The sequence below is a fragment of the Pelophylax lessonae genome (assembly GCF_965119305.1).
Source record: "Pelophylax lessonae genome assembly, chromosome: 5".
Taxonomy (NCBI): Eukaryota; Metazoa; Chordata; class Amphibia; order Anura; family Ranidae; genus Pelophylax; species Pelophylax lessonae.
The window spans coordinates 393,687,210-393,708,620 of NC_138772.1; the positions used below are offsets into that span (position 1 = coordinate 393,687,210).

Consider the following 21,411-nt stretch of genomic DNA (forward strand, 5'->3'; position numbering starts at 1 on the left):
TTTTAAAAAAAATTCATTATGGAGAAAAAAAAGATATAGTGAGTTTTCTGACTCCTCTCATAATCAATTACATACATTTTCTATAGTTCATTTGTTGAACTTAGTCAAAAATGTCCCGAGATAGCTATAATTTTATAAAATGGGCACAATCTGTACATATGGAAGCTTGTTTTTGTCACTCACATTGCTGCCATAGGCACTTATGTTAAAGGATAACTAAACCCAAAATCAAAAAAGTAATATATTGTGACTTACTAGTTCTTACACTGGGTGACTGCCTTAGTTGGCCCACATTATTTGTTAGGGTCCTTTTCACACTGTGCACTCATTCCTCATTCCTCATACCGGGGTACTGTATGTACCGGGGCTAGGGATAAATTGCTTCACATTTCAAGCATTTAGAGAAGTCCGCAATGGCTTGTAGTTTTTGTCAGCCTCACCTCCATCAGCATTGCTGGTGCTTGCCTCAGGCAAGTTCTAGGTGCCAGAAACAGGTGCTCACTATCAAAGCAGCCTTCTGCTTGCCAGATGTGGTGTCAGGCTGCTTTGTGCCCTGTCAGACATCGTAGCTAGTGGTATACGGCATCTAGGAAGTAATACCAAAATTGCAGCGCTGCAAATATACAAATAATATTTTCACTCACCACTAAATATTGTAGAAAAAATGTAGTAATTCTTCCTTAAACCTCTCGCTGCCATGGACACAAGACATAAGGAGGAACAGAACCGTTTCCAGCTGGACAGGTCAGTATGCCTTACGTTGGCTGCATTCTACAAACTCACGGTCACTTCAGTGACCATGAACTTATAGCAGAATTGTTTAGCAGACTCTGCTTAACAAAAAAAAATACCTGTAAACAGCGGCTGACAAGCTGCTGATCGCAGCTTTGCAGCTAGAATGTGACCCCCCTCCTGCTGCTACTGCTGATTCACTACAGCACTCATCCTCTGTGTCCCTCGCAGCTGGCTTCTCCTTCTTATCCTTCCCTGTCAGCTGTTGCCCTGGGGCACACGGGATCGGTTTTAGGATGGAGAGCGAAGAGGGGAACTAATATGTCATATTTACCGTCTGCTTCCTTTCCTCATGTGTGATTGGTACCAGACTGCTTCCTCTTCATTCAGTACAAAGATGGGGATTGAGGGTCTTATTGCTTAGTTCCTTTCTCTGTTCCAAAAGTGAGACATCAGGGATCTGTTTAGACCCCTGATGTTTTACCAAAGCTCCCCCCCCCATAAGGGCTATTTAAAAAAATAAAAACAATTTAAATAAAAAAACAGAATCCCAATGAAGGGCTTTTTCACATGAGTGTACTACAGTGTACACCTGTGCGGGGCCATCTGTGCATCTGTGTGCAGGCAGTTCAATTCATGCCAATTCATGTCTGTGTTCAAACTGTGCTGCCACATGTTTGTCAGATTGGGAATGTCAGTTGTATCTGTGCAGCTGCTGTATCTCAGTTGACAACAATGGGACTGCCTGCACAAGGATGTACAGAACATCTGTAAATCCTTGTTCAGGCAAAACAGCCATTGTATGGGCGTACAATATAGTATGCCTGGGTAAACGGGGCCAAAGGGCTCATTTATACGGGTACTCTGGCCCATACTGCATGATGAGCAGTTTGTTTACGCAGCTGGTACTGCATGCAGGCAGTCTATGTTACTCTATGGGGGCACAGCGGCTGTACGAACACAGCGACTCGTTCGAATTTGACAGGTCTGCAGGTACAGGTGAGTGACCCACACTGTATTCATTTGGGGCTGTGTATATCCACATGTCTGTTAAATTAGGATCTGCAGCTCCTGCAACAGTGCCCATGTGAATGAGCACTAGGACCTCAGTGTTTGTCAGCCTGTCATTGATTTGTGCAGGCTTGTACGCAAACATCTTTAACTCTTGGCCAAAGAAATATGCTTCTTCTTGATGATGTACAGCCCTTTGTGGCTGTGTGAATGAGGCCTAAAACACAGCACAAATGTGATTTGCTGTACATTGTAACACAATGCTTTACAATAAAAACAATACTGTATGCCTGCATCATTTTATCACAATGTACACCAATGCAGCACACATGGCACTGCAATTGGGTGTTAACAAAATGCATAGGTGAAAGCCAACCTCCAGATTGTTTCACAGTTTTTAGTACTCTTTTGATTTTCACTGTTTTGCGAAAAGGCACAACTTAAAGTTTGCCAAAATTTGTTATTTACTAACTCAATGCAGTTTTATCTCTCAGGCTCCATTCACACTTGGAGATTTGGAATTCAAATAGCTGTAAAATGTGCGATGCACATTTGGATGCCATCCATTCCTAGTTGTCGCATGGAAATCGTGGCAAAATACGCCTTTAAAAATTGGCTGATGCTCATAGCCTAAAAAAGAGCAGGCATTTTGTTTGAGTGACAAATGCGCATAGGCCCATTGAAGTGAATAGGCTGCCCTATGCACGACTCCCGGAAACATGTGTAAATCACACTTAGAAAACTGTGAGCAGGAACGCTTGTTCCTGGTACATAAGATCTGAATGGGCCTTAGATTTAGTATGAATTTAGCAGGAATTTTGCAAGTTTTAGTGTGTTTGTGTCCACCAATAATGATTTTAGTGTATTTTTAGCGAAACTATAGGAGAGGGGAGGGGAGAGATCTGAGGGAAAAAAGGAGTGGGCAGGATACGTTTTCCATTTTTCCTCGGGCCCATTCTGCTCAAGGAGGCCAAGAGCAGTCGGATCTCTCAATTCATGCTAGTAGAACCCTTTTTTAGGAATTGTTCATGTGTGCTTTGCTCAGTTAAGACAAGGTCTTCCATTCTATGAATTTCCTCAACCTTGGGTAACCATAGGGCAATAGAGGGCGGTTGTCTTTGTGTCAAACAAACAGGAAATCCGCTTTTGGCTGCATTAAGCAGATGGGGCAACACGGAACATTTTTGATCTTTTTGGGTATAGTATGGTGATATAAGAGAAACAGGGCTAATTCTAAGGTAAAGTCTGTGAATTTCTGTGTTATATGCCTAACCGTAGACCAGAACTTGTGGAGCTTGTCACAAATCCAAGAAATATGCAGGATGTCTCAGATGGCCTCCCCGCTCTTCTAACAGAGGTCTGATGATTGTGGGAAAATTTTGCAAAGACTATGAATAGTAAGGTACCACCTTTTCAGGATCTTAAAATTAGTTTGCTGGTGTTTGGTGCATAATTGGGCTTTCCACCAAAAATCTAGATTATGTAACTGGGGATTAATGTGTAATTGTTCCTTGGAGGGCCAAGTATCACTTAGGACATAATGGGGGGGAGGTTCTAAAGACCTTAGTGTTTATTAATCCTGGAAGCGGGGGTCCTCTAATCCTGGCCTAAAAAATGGGTTACCTTAAATTGGGAAAAATGGTAAGGGAGAACTCTGTGCTCATAGAGTTTCACAGATAACCTACAAGTAGTGCCAACGTTGGGGTGAGATTTAAAGAAGTATTAAACCCAAAAGCAAACTAATTCTTAGATGTGATGGCTCCAATTGTTTACTTTTTTAGGCTTTATTTCTTCTACAGTATTTTCATCTGGTAATCCAGCCAGCAAGTTTGTTTTTTAAAAGCACAAGCTCCCCAGCAAAATGTGTCAGTTTACATGGATCAGAGAAACCATTTATCTCTGGCAGGGGTGATTAAAATTATGAGCTTTTATTTATTCATGCAAAGCCTTTATACCAAAAGGAAGAAGCTGTTTGCTGTAACTGCTTATAAAGGGTGAGATGGAGTTTGGCTTCAATTTGTTAGTAGTTCTAAATCTGCTAATACATTTAACACCACCCTCCTCCCCAGACTCACAATGCTGCCGTCTACTGTGCTTCCTGTTCTCATTCCTCCAGAATTGTGTCTCTCAAATACAAAGGGTATGTTATTAGCCAAATCGCCAGGTGAAAACAGAGGGAAAAAAGCCAAAGAAAAGAAAACAGTTGCAGCCACCACATCTAATGATTGGTAGGTTGCAATAAAATACATTTTTGGTTTTCAGCTTAATACCACTTTAGTTTCTATTGGAAGTTTGTCAGTGCACCAAGGGAGGGCTGGGAGTGGTATTGTGGAGGCCTCTTGTTCTGTCATCAACCCGTGTTTGAATAGGCTGTGGCAGTACCAGTCAATGACTAGTTGGATGACAGACTGCTTGATAGCCGACAAGGTCTGGTAGGGCTGTGCCCACATTGAGGTTTAGAATGGGGGGTTTGTGTGCCTAGAGGAATTGCGAAAGTAATCTATTGAGTGCCTTCGTATCGGAAGAAGGGATATAGATGTGTAAGGCTTTTAAGAGATATAATATACATGTCAAGATGTTGATTTTTAAAATATTGTACCTTCCAGACCAAGGCGCCAGTATGCCATCGGATGAAATCTTGTTTCTACTCTTGAAGAGGGGGAAAATTCACATTAAAATGGTTCTAAAGGCAGAAGATGTTTTATATTACTGCGTTCTATGCAGGGGCAGCGAGAAGGGGTTAATAGATTTAAATATAGAGATCAATGAATGTTTGTGAGTGCTTACATAGGGTCTGCTCAATGAAACATTTTGTACCTGTGTGTCCTTGGGTAGAAGCAGTTATACCATGATCCTGATATCAAAAGTTGCAGCCAGTGACTAGCTTTCATGTAAAAGTTATACGAGCAGCTCTACAGATGCCTGATCACTTTTACAGGACTGGGGTCGAGCTGGCCTGACTGCAGACAGGAGACAGAGAGTAACATCTTTTCACCCCTCCTCCTTTGATCCTGGAAGCAATGAGGATTTTTTTTTGTTCTGGTTTTGATGGTTTGTTTAGTAGCTGTTACTGGCCAGGCCAGCATCTGGTCAAACCAGTCTAAAGCCTCGTACACACGCAACGAATTTCCGCCAACCGGTCGTTCCTTATTTTGTCCAGAGTGGTGTCTGTTGGTTGGAATGTGCTCTAGACTGCACACGAATTTTCCCGCAGGACAGAATTCTACTTCAGAAGTGATGTCATGTGTTGGATTGCTTTATATGTGTTCTTTCATCTCTGAGCATGCCTAGTCTTGCTCAAAAGATTTCTTATCGAAATCTGTACTAATGAGACGAAAATCGGACGTGTTTTGATGGTCGACAAAAATTATATAGCCTGCACACCAGGATTTTTTCGGCCGAAAAGTCTGAGTCGGTTGTCGGAAGCACCATATTAACAAGCCGAAAATCGGAAGATCGGTCGTCGGACGAAATTTCCCGGCTGAATTTCTACTCGTGTGTACGGGGCTTTAGTTTGATCAGATGCTTTGGAGGGAAGAGAAGGGATCAGAGGTCTTTTACATCCCTGATCTCTTCAAAAAAAGGGTACCTGCCACTGCCCCAGCTATCTCAAGGGATGCTGTTAATCCCTTGTAATAGCAATAAAGTTAAATAAAAAACAAAATGAAAGAAACCGTGTAAATAAAATAAATTAAATAAATGAGAAAAAAAAAGAAATAAAAAAATGTAAAGTTGTAATGTAAAAGTTCCCTGTCCCCTATGCTCATACTCATTCACAAATGCGAATGCACATGTAGGTCTCGCATGCATATGTAAACAGTGATTGTATAACACACGTGAGGTATCGCAGCAAAAATGTGTCCAGCAGCGATCATGGCAGGTAATTTCTAGCTGGGCAGACAACCACAGATAGCTACAGTATTCACTGAAATATCCGGTTTTCGGCAGGTTAGCCTCTCTTTTGTGTTTCCTTATTCTTTATATTACTATTACTATATTTATTATGTTGTGTACTTATTGTCTTGCAGATATGTGACCTTATTTTGAAAGAATCACAATTATTAATTCAAGAGGGATTAAAGAATGGGCTATTCTGTGCATACACACAAAATGACGAGGCAAATTGTAAAGTGATTTCAGAAGTTTGTGTAAAAAGCAGTAACCTGGCTGAACTCTGCAATATGACCAAGGAGCTGTCTACTTTGGGTGTCTACGAACACACTTTGAACATCATTGGTGCTGACCAGCAATCACCTGAAAGAATGGACTGGCTATCACACATTACAGAGAACAGGTCAGAGTGTCCACAAGTCATTCAACTTCTGGGAGAGAAATATCTCATACCTCCGAAAACTAGCTTCCTTTTGTCAGACATTTCCTGTATGGAACCCCTTCTACATTGTAAGTACTCTGATGCTTGTGTTAATGTTTCTTCCGATTTGAACTATTGCACACCTAATGGTGTGTTCATACCTGTGGCAGGCCAAACGTACCTTTTGAAAAGCTTTTAGAGGAAGGTATAGAAGCAATATTGCTGCCTCCTTAATGCTTTTTCTTTTTGACAGCCGAACAAGGAGTTTCAACTTAAATACCCTGTAGCACCTCCGAGCCAAGTGTTTAGCTTAAGATTGCTGCATGGCCCCACTCACTTAAATGGGCCATGTTTGGCAGTGGTACTGCCCGCCCAACATGGCATGAAGTACTGCATATTTTATTTGGATGGTAAAACCACTACTGAACGCTGTTTTGATGCCCAGGTTAATGAGGCCTGTAGCTGTGGATTGTGCTGCCTGTTCAATGCATGAAAATAGATTACATGGCCAAATGATGGTCATCTGGCCTAGACAGTGAAGAGAGAAGAAGCACACCTCCCTGGTTACTGTCGTTGAGCTATAAAGAATTCCCCATCCTTGCATCCCAACAGTGGTGTGGCAAACCAAGTCTGGTCAGAAGTGGTAGTACCCACAATTATAGGTAATTAAAAAAAAGGTTCCAAGCCACTCACTGACAGGATGTTCCACATTATGAAGAAAAGACAGGCGCCACTCTAAGGGCAGTATGACAAGTTTAATGTGGTAAATCAATGTGCACCAAATACTCACAATGGAGTAGGTGAAAGACAGCGGTATATGGCATGTAAACTGGTCTGTCCAAGTGGTAGGTCCGTCCGGGTGCCTCAAACAGTCTGCTCAAAGGGTCCGCTGTAGCCGATGGAAGTCGGCACTTCCTGCACATTGGGGACACAGAGGTGAACATTCCGGCGGCACTCTCCCGGTTGTAACGCAAGGACGTGATGACGTAGGCAACATTATAACTACTGCTTCCAGCAGCTGTAATTCTATGCACTATTCAGCAGCTGTGTGATAAAGCCAACTAACCCTGAAAGTGAAAAACATGCTTTTAAAAAAGCTATGTTCATTCATCCAGACTCTCATCGTGCTTGAATTGTTCTAGATGAATATATTAGTAATTATAAACACTGACAATACTTCTCTTTTAAATTAATTTAATGTCTATAAATTAGTAAAACATTTTCCTTTTGTTTCAGTCAATAGAAAGGCATCTGCAATGTTTTTTGTCAGTTGTGACAAGAGATGACTAAAGAACATTGAAGTCTTTTATTCATTTCTGTGGATTATGATTCTTGCATTCTCTGTAAAACAACATTGAAAAAAAAAAAAAAATAGAACAAAATGTTCTGCAGAATTTGTGTAGTTTCTTATTCTTTTTATGTATCTCAATTTGTGGAAGCATATGAATACTTAAAGTACTGTTAAACCATTATCAAAGTTCACTTTCAGATATTAGTGTAGTTGGAACAGGCCTTTTTTTTCATAGAAAACATTTATTACGTTTTTTCCTGCTTGTCTCCGATATGACTGCCCCTGTGTCTCTCTTGCAGCGTTTCCCCAAAATTCTGGACGGGGAGCATGCAGAAGGAACACCTGACCCTGGGACTACATGTCCCATTATCCTGTGCACACCTATCGTACTGCTCAGTGAGGAGAATGCAGGAGTCAAGAACAGCTTTCAGTCTACAGCTGGTGGTGGAAAAGCTGTTTTTGTTTCCGAGCAGCCTATCTGTGCTGCCTTTATGCCTCTCTTGCATTCTCAGTTGGAAGCGTGTACATCAGGGTGATTCCAGGGACACCCCAAAGGGCAGTAGAGCTACACCCAAAGTAAGGATTTAGGTGTACAACTTATTCAACTTCATCTTCAGCAACAAAGATAGCCAAGAGAAGGAAAACAATGATCTTTCATAAAAATTACTTTTTTGTAGATCTTAAAGAAGAATTAAAGGCAGGTTATGAGTCAGAAGCAAAGATACATAATGTCAGGTTCTAGTGATATTTTTGTTATATAGTAGTATTAGCTCCACACCGATAGAATTTAAAATTTTAAATTTGTACCCAGCAGCTAAGGTGACCTGGCTTTTCTGTACAACAGCTAAGCTACAAATCTAACAATTAAAAGTAAAGGCAGGAAAAAAGTTCACAGTACAGTTGTGCTCATAAGTTTACATACCCTGGCAAAGTTTATGATTTCTTGGCAATTTTTTGGAGAATATGAATGATAACACAAAAACTTTTCTTTCACTCATGGATAATGTTTGGCTAAAGCCATTTATTATCACTTGACTGTGTTTACTCTTTTTAAATCCTAATGACAACAGAAACTACCCAAATGACCCTGATCAAAAGTTTACATACCCCAGTTCTTAATATCGTGTATTGCCCCCTTTAACATCAATGACAGCTTAAAGTCTTTTGTGGTATTTGTGGATCAGGCTCTTTATCTTCTCAGATGGTAAAGCTGCCCATTCTTCGTGGCAAAAAGCCTCCAGTTCCTGTAAATTCTTGGGCTGTCTTGCATGAACTGCACATTTGAGATCTCCCCAGAGTGGCTCAATGATATTGAGGTCAGGAGACTGAGATGGCCACTCCAGAACCTTCACTTTATTCTGCTGTAGCCAATGACAGGTCAACTTGGCCATGTGTTTAGGATCATTGTCATGTTGGAATGTCCAAGTACGTCCCATGCGCAGCTTCAGGGCTGATGAATGCAAATTTTCCTCCAGCATTTTTTGATACAATACTGCATTCATCTTGCCATCAATTCTGACCAAATTTCCTGTGCCTTTTGTAGCTCACACATCCCCAAAACATCAGCGATCCTTCTTGTTTCACAGTAGGAATGGTGTACCTTTCATCATAGGCCTTGTTGACTCCTCTCCAAATGTAGCGTTTATGGTTGTGGCTAAAAGGCTCACTTTTTGGTCTCATGACTCCAAATGACTTTGTGCCAGAAGGTTTGAGGCTTGTCTCTGTGCTTTTTGTCATATTGTAAGCGGGATACTTTGTGGCATTTGCGTAGTAATGGCTTTCTTCTGGCGACTCGACCATGCAGCCCATCTTTTTTCAAGTGCCTCCTTATTGTAATTCTTGAAACATCCACACCACATGTTTTCAGAGAGTCCTGTATTTCACCTGAAGTTATTTGTGGGTTTTTCTTTGCATCCCGAACAATTTTCCTGGCAGTTGTGGCTGAAATTTTAGTTGGTCTACCCCTCATTTTCCACTTCTTTATTAGATTTTGAACACTGCTGATTGGCATTCTCTACTCCTTGGATATCTTTTTATATCCCTCTCCTGTTTTATACAGTTCCACTACCTTTTCCCGCAGATCCTTTGACAATTATTTTGCTGTCCCCATGACTCAGAACTTAGAAACGTCAGTGCAGCACTGGATAAAAGCTGCAAGGGTCTGTCAGGAGTCCAGAAACTCATTGACCTTTTATACACACACACTAATTACAAGCAAACAGATCACAGGTGAGGATGGTTACCTTTTAATAGCCATTCAAACCCCTTTGTTTCAACATGTGTGCATGTTATCAGGCCAAAATCACCAGGGTATGTAAACTTTTGATACAAAAGTGCGCTAATTTCAAACAAAGAGAAGAAAAATGTTCATATGTGGTCTCTGTTGGAAACAACAGATAAACAAAAGTCTTTAATTCCAATCAGATTTTTCCAATAAAGAAAGTGGTTGGTGAGGATTAGGGAGTGACGAAAGGTGGATATTTAAAAAGGGGCCGAGGTGTATCCCGGGGAACTATAGGCCGGTCATCCTAACATCGGTAGTCTGCAAGATTTTGGAGGGGATGTTAAGGGACCACATACAGGACTTTAGTAATGAAAACTGTATTATTAGTAGCAATCAGCATGGATTTATGAAAAATCGTTCTTGCCAAACCAATCTATTAACCTTCTACGATGAAGTGAGCTGCCACCTAGATAAAGGAAAGCCTGTGGATGTGGTGTATCTGGACTTTGCAAAGGCCTTTGACACCGTTCCCCACAAACGCTTACTGTACAAACTAAGGAAGGTAGGTATGGACCATAAGGTGAGTACCTGGATAGAGAACTGGCTCCAGGGGAGAGTTCAGAGGGTGGTGATTAATGGGGAGTACTCAGATTGGGCGGGTGTGGAAAGTGGGGTCCCCCAGGGTTCTGTCCTGGGACCAATCCTGTTTAATTTATTTATAAATGATCTAGAGGAGGGGATATCTAGTACAATCTCAGTATTTGCAGATGATACTAAACTAAGCATGCCAATATCTTCTAAGCAGGATGTGGAAACCTTACAAGCGGACCTGAACAAAATAACGGGGTGGGCAACTACATGGCAGATGAGGTTTAATGTTGAAAAATGTAAAGTAATGCACTTGGGGGCCAAAAACCAGAAAGCAAGTTACTCACTAGGGGGGGAGCCTCTGGGTGAGTCTAGGATGGAAAAAGACTTGGGGGTACTGGTAGACAACAGGCTTGGCAGTGGCATGCAATGCCAAGCCGCTGCAAGTAAAGCCAACAGAATACTGGGATGTATAAAAAAGGGGATTCACTCCAGAAATAAAGAGATTATTCTCCCACTCTACAAGACTCTGGTCCGGCCACATCTGGAGTATGCTGTCCAGTTCTGGGCACCGGTCCTCAGGAAGGATGTGCTGGAACTGGAGAGAGTCCAGAGAAGGGCAACAAAAATAATTAGGGGAATGGAGGACATCAGCTATGAGGAAAGACTACAAGCACTGAACCTATTCTCTCTGGAGAAGAGACGATTGAGGGGGGATATGATATCAATGTACAAATACTGTACTGGCGACCCTAGCATAAGGAGCAAACTATTCAGAGAAAGGAAATACAATAAGACGCGTGGCCACTCACTAAAACTAGAGGAAAGGCGGTTTAACCTTAAAATGCGTAAGGGGTTCTTCACTGTAAGAGCGGTAAGGATGTGGAATTCTCTTCCACAAGCAGTCGTATCAGCAGGGAGAATTGATAGTTTCAAAAAACTGTTAGATGGGCACCTTAGAGACCACAACATACAGGGGTATACAATGTACGGTTAAAAGCAAACACACACACATCATAGGTTGAACTAGATGGACTGGTGTCTTTTTTCAATCTCACTAACTATGTAACTATATGTATGTGGGTGTAGCCTCTTCCCAAACGATAATCCAAAATAAGTGACTTCAAAAACTTATATGCATGTGATGACACCCAGTGATAGGAGGGGACTCTTACCACATTGAAGAGAGATGTAGACATATACTGTGTAAATCCAAGAGTCCAAACGGTCAGCTAAATGGTGCGAAATCTCGAATGGAGTGGAACAGCCATCAACTTCCAATTAATAGGGGATCTATAGGCTTCCAAGCATGGGGATATCACCACAGAGATCGTGCCCAAAAAAGAAGAGGGGACTATAGTGCATTACCTCCAGGTTTTATTGAAGAAAGAAATAGAGTAACACTTACAAAGTCCAGATGGGTAAACAGCATATACAGGTTTAGTCGCGGACGTCTGCAGTACGATCCGAGACTGTTAGCAACACGGCTAGGTCCCCCCGACGCGTTTCCAGTGAAGAGTCGGCTTCTGGGACTGGAGCTGTAGCCGTGTTGCCAGCATCTCTCATAAATAGTTTAGCTTATACCTTTATAATATCTTATAACTAATATATTAGTTTATACCTTTTTAATATCAAAACTTTTGGAAAATAAAGTTTTGAAAAAAAAAAAAAAATAAAGTTTTTTTATGTATGCAACGTCCGTATTAGGATGGGAGTTTCTACAGTCTCCTATTTCCTTCTAGGGGTTTCCCAGGACGTTACTACTTGATTGCCTAGTTACCTTCGTATGTGAAGAGGGACTACACACACCGCAAGATTGTGACAGATAATCTTTTTCACAGTTCGGTGTCATAAGCGGGACTTCCTGTTTACGTCCGCTGTAATTGGCCGACGATGATACCGGAAGTGCGTCATAGCACCTCCGGGTCTTGACCTTGACACGCTGTGATTGGTCGGCATCGAGACCGGAAGTACGTTACATCACTTCAGGGTCCCCCCGCGGCCGTACCGGAAGTCTCCATCAGCTAAACTATTTATGAGAGATGCTGGCAACACGGCTACAGCTCCAGTCCCAGAAGGCGACTCTTCACTGGAAACGCGTCGGGGGGACCTAGCCGTGTTGCTAACAGTCTCGGATCGTACTGCAGACGTCCGCGACTAAACCTGTATATGCTGTTTACCCATCTGGACTTTGTAAGTGTTACTCTATTTCTTTCTTCAATAAAACCTGGAGGTAATGCACTATAGTCCCCTCTTCTTTTTTGGGCACGATCTCTGTGGCGATATCCCCATGCTTGGAAGCCTATAGATCCCCTATTAATTGGAAGTTGATGGCTGTTCCACTCCATTCGAGATTTCGCACCATTTAGCTGACCGTTTGGACTCTTGGATTTACACAGTATATGTCTACATCTCTCTTCAATGTGGTAAGAGTCCCCTCCTATCACTGGGTGTCATCACATGCATATAAGTTTTTGAAGTCACTTATTTTGGATTATCGTTTGGGAAGAGGCTACACCCACCTTTCGTCACTCCCTTATCCTCACCAACCACTTTCTTTATTGGAAGAATCTGTTTGGAATTAAAGACTTTTGTTTATCTGTTGTTTCCAACAGAGACCACATATGAACATTTTTGTTCTCTTTGTTTGAAATTAGCGCACTTTTGTATCACATGTTACAATTTTTTTATACTTATTTTCTTTCAGTGCTGCTTTCACTATTTATTTTACTTCAAGGTTCGCGCACCTTTCTTTTTTTTGATTCACATGTAAACTTTTGATCAGGGTCATTTGGGTAGTTTCACTATGATTATGTCATTATGAATTAAAAAGAGTAAACACAGCTGATTGATAATAAATGGCTTCAGCCAAACACTAACCATGAGTGAAAGAAAAGTTTTTGTGTTCTCATTCATATTCTCGGAAAAATGGTCAAGAAAACCTAAATTCTGCCAGAGTATGTGAACTTATGAGCACAACTGTACTTTGTAAGCCATATCCTCTGGAGTAAACAAATGATGAAGATCTGTAGCAATTTATTGTAGGGTGGGAATGGAAAGTGTACGGAAAGATTATGTACTGGATCCTGCAGCTTGTGCACAAATGGGGGGTATCCACGAACTAGCAAAAAGAGGCAATGAAAACATTTTTTACATTTATTAAAATGGAGTTCCGGCCTATTTTGCAACTTTAGTGATTCCTGGAGTGCTCGTTATGCTGATCAACAATTGGGCATTTTCAATTTTTTTCTGGGGTCCCTTACCTTATTTTTAGGGCATATTTGATTGTACTTTTTCCTTCTCCCCCCTCTGTGGCCACGGCCACCGACATCACTTCCGCCTTTGCATTGCATCCTGGGAGCTGTTTGTCATCACTCCCAGGAGGCTGGAATCAGGAAGAACTCCCAGAACACTCCCTGGAATCAGGAAGAAGGACACAGCAGATTACACTGCGGCTTCAGATGCCCATGTCTAAGATGGCCGCGCCCAGACAGCATTTTTAAAAGTAAGATTTGAACTAAAATCCAAAACTGTACACCTTGTAAGTATGAGAATAGCGGTTCTGTAAAGGGCGATGGATTCGTTTTTTTTAGGGGTATTTTTAGTTACAGTGGAGTTCCGGCCACAAAAAAATATTTTCAATGAAAATACCCCCGGGACAGTCAGGGCTAGTACATTCCACAATGGATAGCCTCTGATCTGTCCCGGTTTGCACTAACCTGCAAGAAGAAATACTCACTTTTAAAATTTCTTCTCCAGCGTTGCCATCTCTGATGTGGGCAGCTGAAGCCAGCGTGATCCTCTTCTGCGTCCTCTTCCGCGTCCTCTTCTCCCAGAATGCGCCTGCACCGGCCCCTCTCATCACTTCTGGTGCGGCGCCGCATTCCTCCACAGCTTCTGGGCATGCCCAGAAGCTGTTTAGCAGGGAATGCGGCGTCGCACCGGAAGTGACGAGCGAGGCCGGTTCCGTTGCATTGATTCCTGGGAGCGATAAAGTTCAGCTCCCAGGAATCATTGCAAACCGGAAGTGACGGCGCAGGCCGCGGCCGCCGAGGGAGGAAGTTGAAGAAAGGTGAGTATATTTTTTTACAATAACAAGGTAAGTACAAAAAAAAATCCTAACTATCCATTTCCTTTTCAGGTGATTAAAAGCAAGCGGATGGCCACAAAATCGATTATGTCGATTTTGTGGCCGGAACTCCGCTTTAAAAAAGATATTTGAGGACGGAACTCCTCTTTAAGTAAAAACAAATTGGCAACTCGCAAGTTTCCCACTTGGGACAAGTGCACCTCAGGCCAGAGGTAGCCCACATTCAATAGCCAGTTTCAGGACTGAGAAGATGTGGGGGAGCAGGGAAGGGTGGCACAACCCTGAAACACTGGGACCCCAATTACAACATAATTCTCAGTACTATAGAAATGACTGGCGAAGGTTGTTGCCCCAAAAATAAAAATAATAAATGGGACATGGTGATTGAAAGCCCATGATAGGCAGAAACGGTAACTGTTGTGAGCCTGCATTGCTGCTCAACTACTGTCAAGTTGATACTCTGTTTGGAGAGTTCAATATTGGTTCTCCAAGGTTGAAGGGGGAGTGGTGTTGCCCCAAAACACGTTGGTTTTGTTTTTAATGACTTTTTTTTTTCCACTGATTAAAATTGCCTTAGACTCTTTTATCCGGTTTTGGTCTGGCCCTCCTCTTGGCATTTCTATAGTTTGAACTAATGTTGGATGCCCATTGAGGGAATCCTTGCTGTGTGGGTGCCGCCTTGCCAGAACCATTGGGGTTTGTTTGAAGTTTTCCTTTATCTGACTACGCTTTAAAGTCTACAAGCTCCCAGATTGTTTTTGAGTGTCTTGTTTTGGATACCATCTCAAGGAGGTACTTCACCACTGTCCACTGCAGCTTTCATTGTTTCTTTTCTGCTGACTATTAAAATTCTTGGCTTTTATGGAAAACATTTTTTTTGTTATAATGTTTGTGTGGTTGGGGGAAGGGGTTGAATTAAAAAATATCTGTGAATATCAAACACACCATTTTACACCACATTCCTTATTCAGTTTTTTTTTTATCTATAAATTATTTTAAAGCAGAACTACACCCCGTCTGAGCATCACAAACCAAAAAAACAATATAATTAATTTTTAAAATTCAAAGCAAACTATCCTATAGATCTGTAAAAAACACCCCCTAGCATTTCTAGACATGGCCATCTTCAGTAAGGGCAGCTCAGGCATACAGACAGAAGGGGTGCTTAGCTGAAAAAGCCCCTCCTAAAGACTCCTTGGATGTATGACATCTTTTGCCTAGGCCTGGAAAACCGGAAGTACCCGAAGAAATGTAAAAAAAGGTTTAAAACAAGTAAATATGATATGCTTTCCTATCTACTAATGCTAGCAGCATAAATATTAAAAATAGTCAATGTTGATTGAGAGAGTGAAGTACTGCTTTAATGTTCTATGCTGTGGATATAATATTTTAGCAGTGGTTCCCTAAGATCTGAAATTTATTTTAAAGGTTCCTCATTTGTTGAGTTGAGGGAGGCTGATCTAGACCCGGCTTTTTCAACCAGGGTGCCCGGGTATCCTGGGGTGCCTTTTAGGTTTCTTTAGGGGTGCTTTGGCAAAATGCCTAAGAATGTTTCAAAACTTGTATACAAGCCAGCAGGTGGATGAAGCCTGCCTTTTAGTTACACAAAGCCATGGGTTTTTATTATCCACCGTTACCTCTTTCTAGACACCCGCATCCTAACAACCAATGACATAATACATTAATATGGCGGACGTTTGTTGCCTCCACAGCATCCTTGTTTGACCCTCCTGTGCCCCTCCCTCTCAGCACTGGGGTGACATTAGCTGACTGATGGAGAGTGTAACGAGACCCTTGCGCGCTCGCTTCCGCTCTCCCGACACTTCTCTGCTACTAGTAAGTCAGCTTGCAGATCGCAACGTCTGATGGTTCGCTCATCCAAGGCTCCGGGATCCGAACTACAGCTATGTGCCGTTCGGAATCCATTAGAACAAATACCAGGCAGGCTTATGTAAGTTCAAACAGGAAGACCTTTATTGGAAGTACACAACACACTTTTATACAGAATTTGGAACATCCCGCCCCCAACAACCGCTTTCCCATTGGTCAATTGTAAAGTACATGTAGTCCTTCTTCAGGTCCTCCTTAGCCATGCATCAACACAATTAGACACAGCAACATGAGAGGGGGGGGGGGGTGGGGAAAGAAGGGCTGTAGCATTACATTAAATTACATTAACTCAATGCCAGCATGCCCCCAGGTCTCCAGTATCTTCTGGCCCATGTCTGTCGGTAGGAGGCACGCGCACAGTCCCTTCCAAAACACACAGTGACAGTGGGTTCTGTCACAGAGAGAAATTGAGGGAGAAGAGAAACATTGGAATACTAGTCTGTGCCAGTGGGCAAACGTGTATTTGCTTTGGAAGTCTAAATCACCTCTAACGTTGGGTGTCCTACTATACGTATGGATGTTGTTGCATTATGTAAAGCTATTAGAATAATTTCTCTTACGTCCTCCGACAGTCGCCGCCCACTCATACAGTCTTCACCAATGGGGTATTGACTTCCTCTCCTTTGGAGTAGCTAGGCAAAAGACTTGTTAGAACAAAAGCATTTCCATAGACACACCCATCGGGGCTGTCCCACTGGTCCAATACCCCTCCTGCAATAGCCATCTCAACTCAGTTTGTCTTCTGCCTAGTTCAGGAGTAGTCAGGCTTCCCTGTGCTGGGGCTACAGTCTCAGCCTTCTTCTATTTTATGATTTTATTTTTTAAAAATGTCTTTTTTCTTTGCATTGCTAGCTGTTTATTTTATCAGCTTTTAGTTAGTCGGATCTTCGGCTGAAGGTGGAGTTGCGGAGCTGGGAATCGGACTGGTTGTCCTGGTTCTCCAGGACAGAGGATCAGATGGAATCCCAGCCCGCCATCGAGCGTTTCGCAGGCTATGTGTTCGCCCTGACCTCATAAACGACCCATCCCTGTCCTCAGGGATGCAGCCTTGTGGGGTGGCTACCTCACCGGACACATGCACGGTTCGTCCGTGCACTCCCGGTGTCCTGCGTTTTTGGCTGGCGGCACTCCCCTGCCATCTGAGGGTGGGCTGTTTTCCGTTTCTTATGAGGCACCCCACGCAATCGGGTACAGGTAAGTACACTCTGTGTGGGGCCTCTGTCTGGGGTCGGCAGTCCCCTGTGTCTGTGGTGTCCCCTATGTCTGTGCGTTTTTGGGCTCCCTGATCCTGGTCCCTGCTTCACTGTGGGCGCTTGTATAGCATTGTGTGTAGTGCATTTTGGCGCCTTGCGACGCCATCTTGTGTGTGGCAACGATCGTTCCGAGCACATGTCGGCAGCCTTCTTGCCAAAGCCTCCCATTGCTTTGCATAGGCATCCATGTTTCCTTAGCCTGCAGCCTCGGTTCAGTCTCTGCGGTGACATCACTTCCTTCCCTTGAAGCGACCGAAGGAGCTGGTAACATACTTCTGGGGCTCTGTCCTGCTGTCCTTTTCCTCCATTGTGCAATCTTCCTGGCTCAGTTTGTCCCTGCGGGGGGTCTGTGTTCCACAGCCATTGTAGCGGTGTGCTGTGGGGCAGGGGTCCGCGGCGCTCTTAAAGGGCCAGTACCTCATAAAAATAAAAAATAAAAACTTTTTTGCAATGGAATCTAAGGACAGCAAATTCCCTTCAGCTTTGGTGGGGGATTCCAGTTCTTCTGAATCCTGTACTCTCACTAATCTGGCTGCTGTTGTGGCGTCTTTGGTGTCCAAAATGGATGTGCTGATGTCTGAACGCGCTGCTAGAAAAAGGCCTAGGATTTCTTTTTCTTCTGATTCTGAATGTGACCTGGTTGCTGTAGGTAGCGTGCCCCTTTCAGGGTCTCGCTCTTCTCAGGACCTGCAAGAGTCTGAGGGGGAGGCGGAGGTTACAGGGGGGGATGAACCCCCCCCCCCTGGGACGCCGGAGGAACGCGCAGCTATGGATGTGCTGATTTCTGCCATTAAGGAAACACTACATTTAGAGGATGAGCCCAATCCTCCGGGCATTGTGTCATCTTTTGGTACACACAGGACCCGTAAGACGGCGCAGGTTTTTCCCTGCCCCGCTGAGTTTCATCACACTGTGAATGAACAATGGTGCAATTTGAAACACACCTTTGCGGTGCCTAAGAGGTATCAACTTCTGTATCCTTTTGCGTCTACTACGGTTGCACGCTGGTGTGTGGCTCCTCAAGTGGATCACACTGTAGCCAAATTGAACAAGGCTACACTGGTTCCTACCGAAGATTCCCCGGTATTTAGGGATCCTACGGATAGGAGGCTGGAATCACTTGCCCGCCACAATTATGTGGTGGCGGGTTCAATGCTCAGGCCTATTTTCGCCTCTGTCATGGCGGCTCAGGCTGTGGTGGACTGGACCAAGGTGCTCAGACGCACTCTCGTGGCTGATTCTGCCCCTCCCACTACCATGGAGATGGTGGACCAGATTTATCAAGGGGTCATGTATTTGTGCGATGCTGCCTTAAATGAGGCCCCTTTGGCTGCACGCCTGTCCAGTGTCGCGGTGCTTAGCCATCGGCTGATCTGGTTGAAGAGCTGGTCGGCTGACCAGAAATCCAGGAAGGCGGTGGCTGACATTCCCTATAGCCTTTTTGGGGAATCCCTGGATGAATTGGTTAAAGGAGTCACGGGGGGCAAGAGCACTCTGCTACCCCAGAATCCTAAGGGCAAGTTTTTCCGCGGCAAGCGGGGTCCCGCCTTTAAACCTAATCAGGGTTCCTTTAGTGCCTTCAAGTCACAGTACAAGGGAAAACCCTTCAAGGGCCAGGGTGGCCAGAGAAAGCCCTGGGCCGGCAAACAAAAATCCGGCCAAGCTTGTGCGGCGGCCCAGTCCGCCTCTGCCTGAAGGGGCGCCCTCACCCATTTCAGGGGTGGGGGGACATTTGCACGGTTTCCTCCAACCTTGGCTGCTCTGAGTTCAGGACAGGTGGGTTCAGGAAATCGTTCGATCAGGGTACAAGATCGGATTTCTTTCACGGCCGGCGGACAGATTCTTTCCCTCAAATCTTCATTTGACCACAGGGCGGTTACAGGACCTGCATCAAGCGGTACAGGATCTCCTTGCTCAGGGGGTAATCGCCCCAGTGCCTCATCGGGACAGGTTTCGGGGGTTTTACTCAAATCTGTTCACTGTGCCCAGAAAGGAGGGCAAAGTGCCTCCGATTCTGGACTTGAAAGCTCTGAACCGCTTCGTGCGCGTTCGAAAATTCTGCATGGAATCGCTCCGCTCGGTGGTAGCCTCTCTGGGCCCGGGAGAATTCCTGGCCTCTATCGACCTGAAGGATGCGTATCTACACATCCCCATATTCGAGGAGGAAAACTATCAGTTCGTGGCGTTACCTTTCGGTCTCGCTTTCGGCTCCAAGGGTCTTTACCAAAGTGCTGGCTCCTGTTCTGGGGCTGCTGCGGGCGCAGGGCATTGCAGTCTTGGGTTACCTGGACGATCTCCTCTTAAGATCGAGTGCCAGTCAGAGCCTGCTGCACGATCTGTCCACTACGGTCCAGACGCTCCAGGAGTTCGGTTGGACGATCAACATTCAGAAGTCGACCTTGTCTCCTTCGGTTCATCTCCCGTATTTGGGAATGGTTCTGGACTCTGCTCAAGCAAAGGTGTTCTTGCCGGAGGACAAGTTCCGGACCCTGCAGTCCGAGGTCAGGTCCCTCAAGGGCAACAAATCCTCGTCACTCAGGACCTGTATGCGGTCTCTGTGGTTGATGGTATCGGCCTTCGAGGCGATACCATTTGCTCAGTTTCACACGCGATCTCTCCAGGCAGAGATCCTGGCCAGGTGGGACAGACTACCTCAGTCCTTGAACGTGAGAGCGTCTCTGAGTCGCCAAACCAGAATGGATCTCTTGTGGTGGCTTCAGTCCCTGGCTGTGTCAGAAGGGAAATCCTTCCGGCCGTTACTATAGACGGTGATTACCACGGATGCCAGCCTGTCGGGCTGGGGTGGCGTCCTGGGCAACCTGTCTGCCCAGGGCACTTGGTCGGAGGAGGAATCCTCCCTTCCGATAAACATATTGGAATTGAGAGCAATCAGGCTGTGCCTGCTCCAGTGGTCAGATCATCTGCAGGGCCGTCCTGTACGGGTGCAGACGGACAATGCCACTGCGGTGGCGTACATCAACCACCAAGGGGGCACCAGAAGTGCTCGGGCGGCCCAGGAAGTGACCAGTATTCTGTCTTGGGCCGAGACTCATGTCCCGGCGATATCGGCAGTTCACATTCCGGGTGTGGAGAATTGGCAGGCCAATTATCTGAGCCGCCAGACCCTGGACCAGGGGGAATGGTCCCTGCACCTGGAGGTCTTTCAAATGCTGTGTGCGAAGTGGGGATCCCCGGATGTGGATCTGTTCGCGTCTCTGCTAAACCACAAGGTGGAAAGGTTTGTGGCAAGAACGTGTGATCCTCTGGCAGATGCCACGGATGCGCTGGTGGTGCCTTGGCATCAGTATCGTCTGATCTATGCCTTTCCTCCGATTGAGTTGTTGTCCAGGTTCCTTCGCAGGTTGGCCTCGGAACCAACATTGGTGATTCTGGTGGCGCCGAACTGGCCACGCCGTCCTGGTACGCGGACATCGTTCACCTGGCCGTCGAGCCTCCTTGGCGGCTGCCAATGCGGGAAGATCTGCTGTCTCGGGGACCGATCTTCCATCCTGCTTTACAGTCGCTGGCTTTAACAGCATGGCTGTTGAAAGCCAGGTCCTGAGAGACAGGGGTCTCTTCTCAGAGGTCATTCCTACTTTAATCAAGGCTAGGAAAGCCTCGTCTGGTAAGATTTATTACCGTACGTGGAAAGCTTATTTTGCCTGGTGTGAGTCCAGGGGTTTCTCTCCTCGTTCATACTCGATGGCGAGAGTGTTGGCTTTCCTCCAATCTGGTGTGGACCAGCGCCTTGCGTTGGCTACGATTAAGGGCCAGGTTTCTGCAGTGGCTGTTCTTTTTCAGCGCCATGTGGCGTCTAATTCTTTGATTCGCACCTTCATTCAAGGTGTGCGTCACTTGGCCCCTCCTAGAAGGGAGCCTCTGCCTCCATGGGACTTGAACCTGGTTCTGTCCGTATTGCAACGTTCCCCGTTTGAAAACATCAGGGAAATTTAATTACCTCTGCTATCGAAAAAGGTTGCCTTTCTGGTAGCGATCACTTCTGCTCGCAGAGTGTCGGAA

The 21,411-nt window shown here is 44.7% G+C and overlaps 2 protein-coding genes across 2 annotated transcripts in view; one reads left to right on the forward strand and one right to left on the reverse strand.

Moving 5' to 3' along the window:
- SMCHD1 (structural maintenance of chromosomes flexible hinge domain containing 1) overlaps positions 1–21,411 on the reverse strand; it is a 1,054,086-nt gene that overhangs the window by 839,001 nt on the left and 193,674 nt on the right. The window lies entirely within an intron of this gene.
- METTL4 (methyltransferase 4, N6-adenosine) overlaps positions 1–21,411 on the forward strand; it is a 276,066-nt gene that overhangs the window by 32,200 nt on the left and 222,455 nt on the right. Inside the window, exon 3 of the mRNA XM_082259554.1 lies at positions 5,772–6,144. Within this exon, the coding sequence (XP_082115680.1) occupies positions 5,772–6,144 (373 nt within the window). The remainder of the gene's footprint in view (positions 1–5,771; positions 6,145–21,411) is intronic.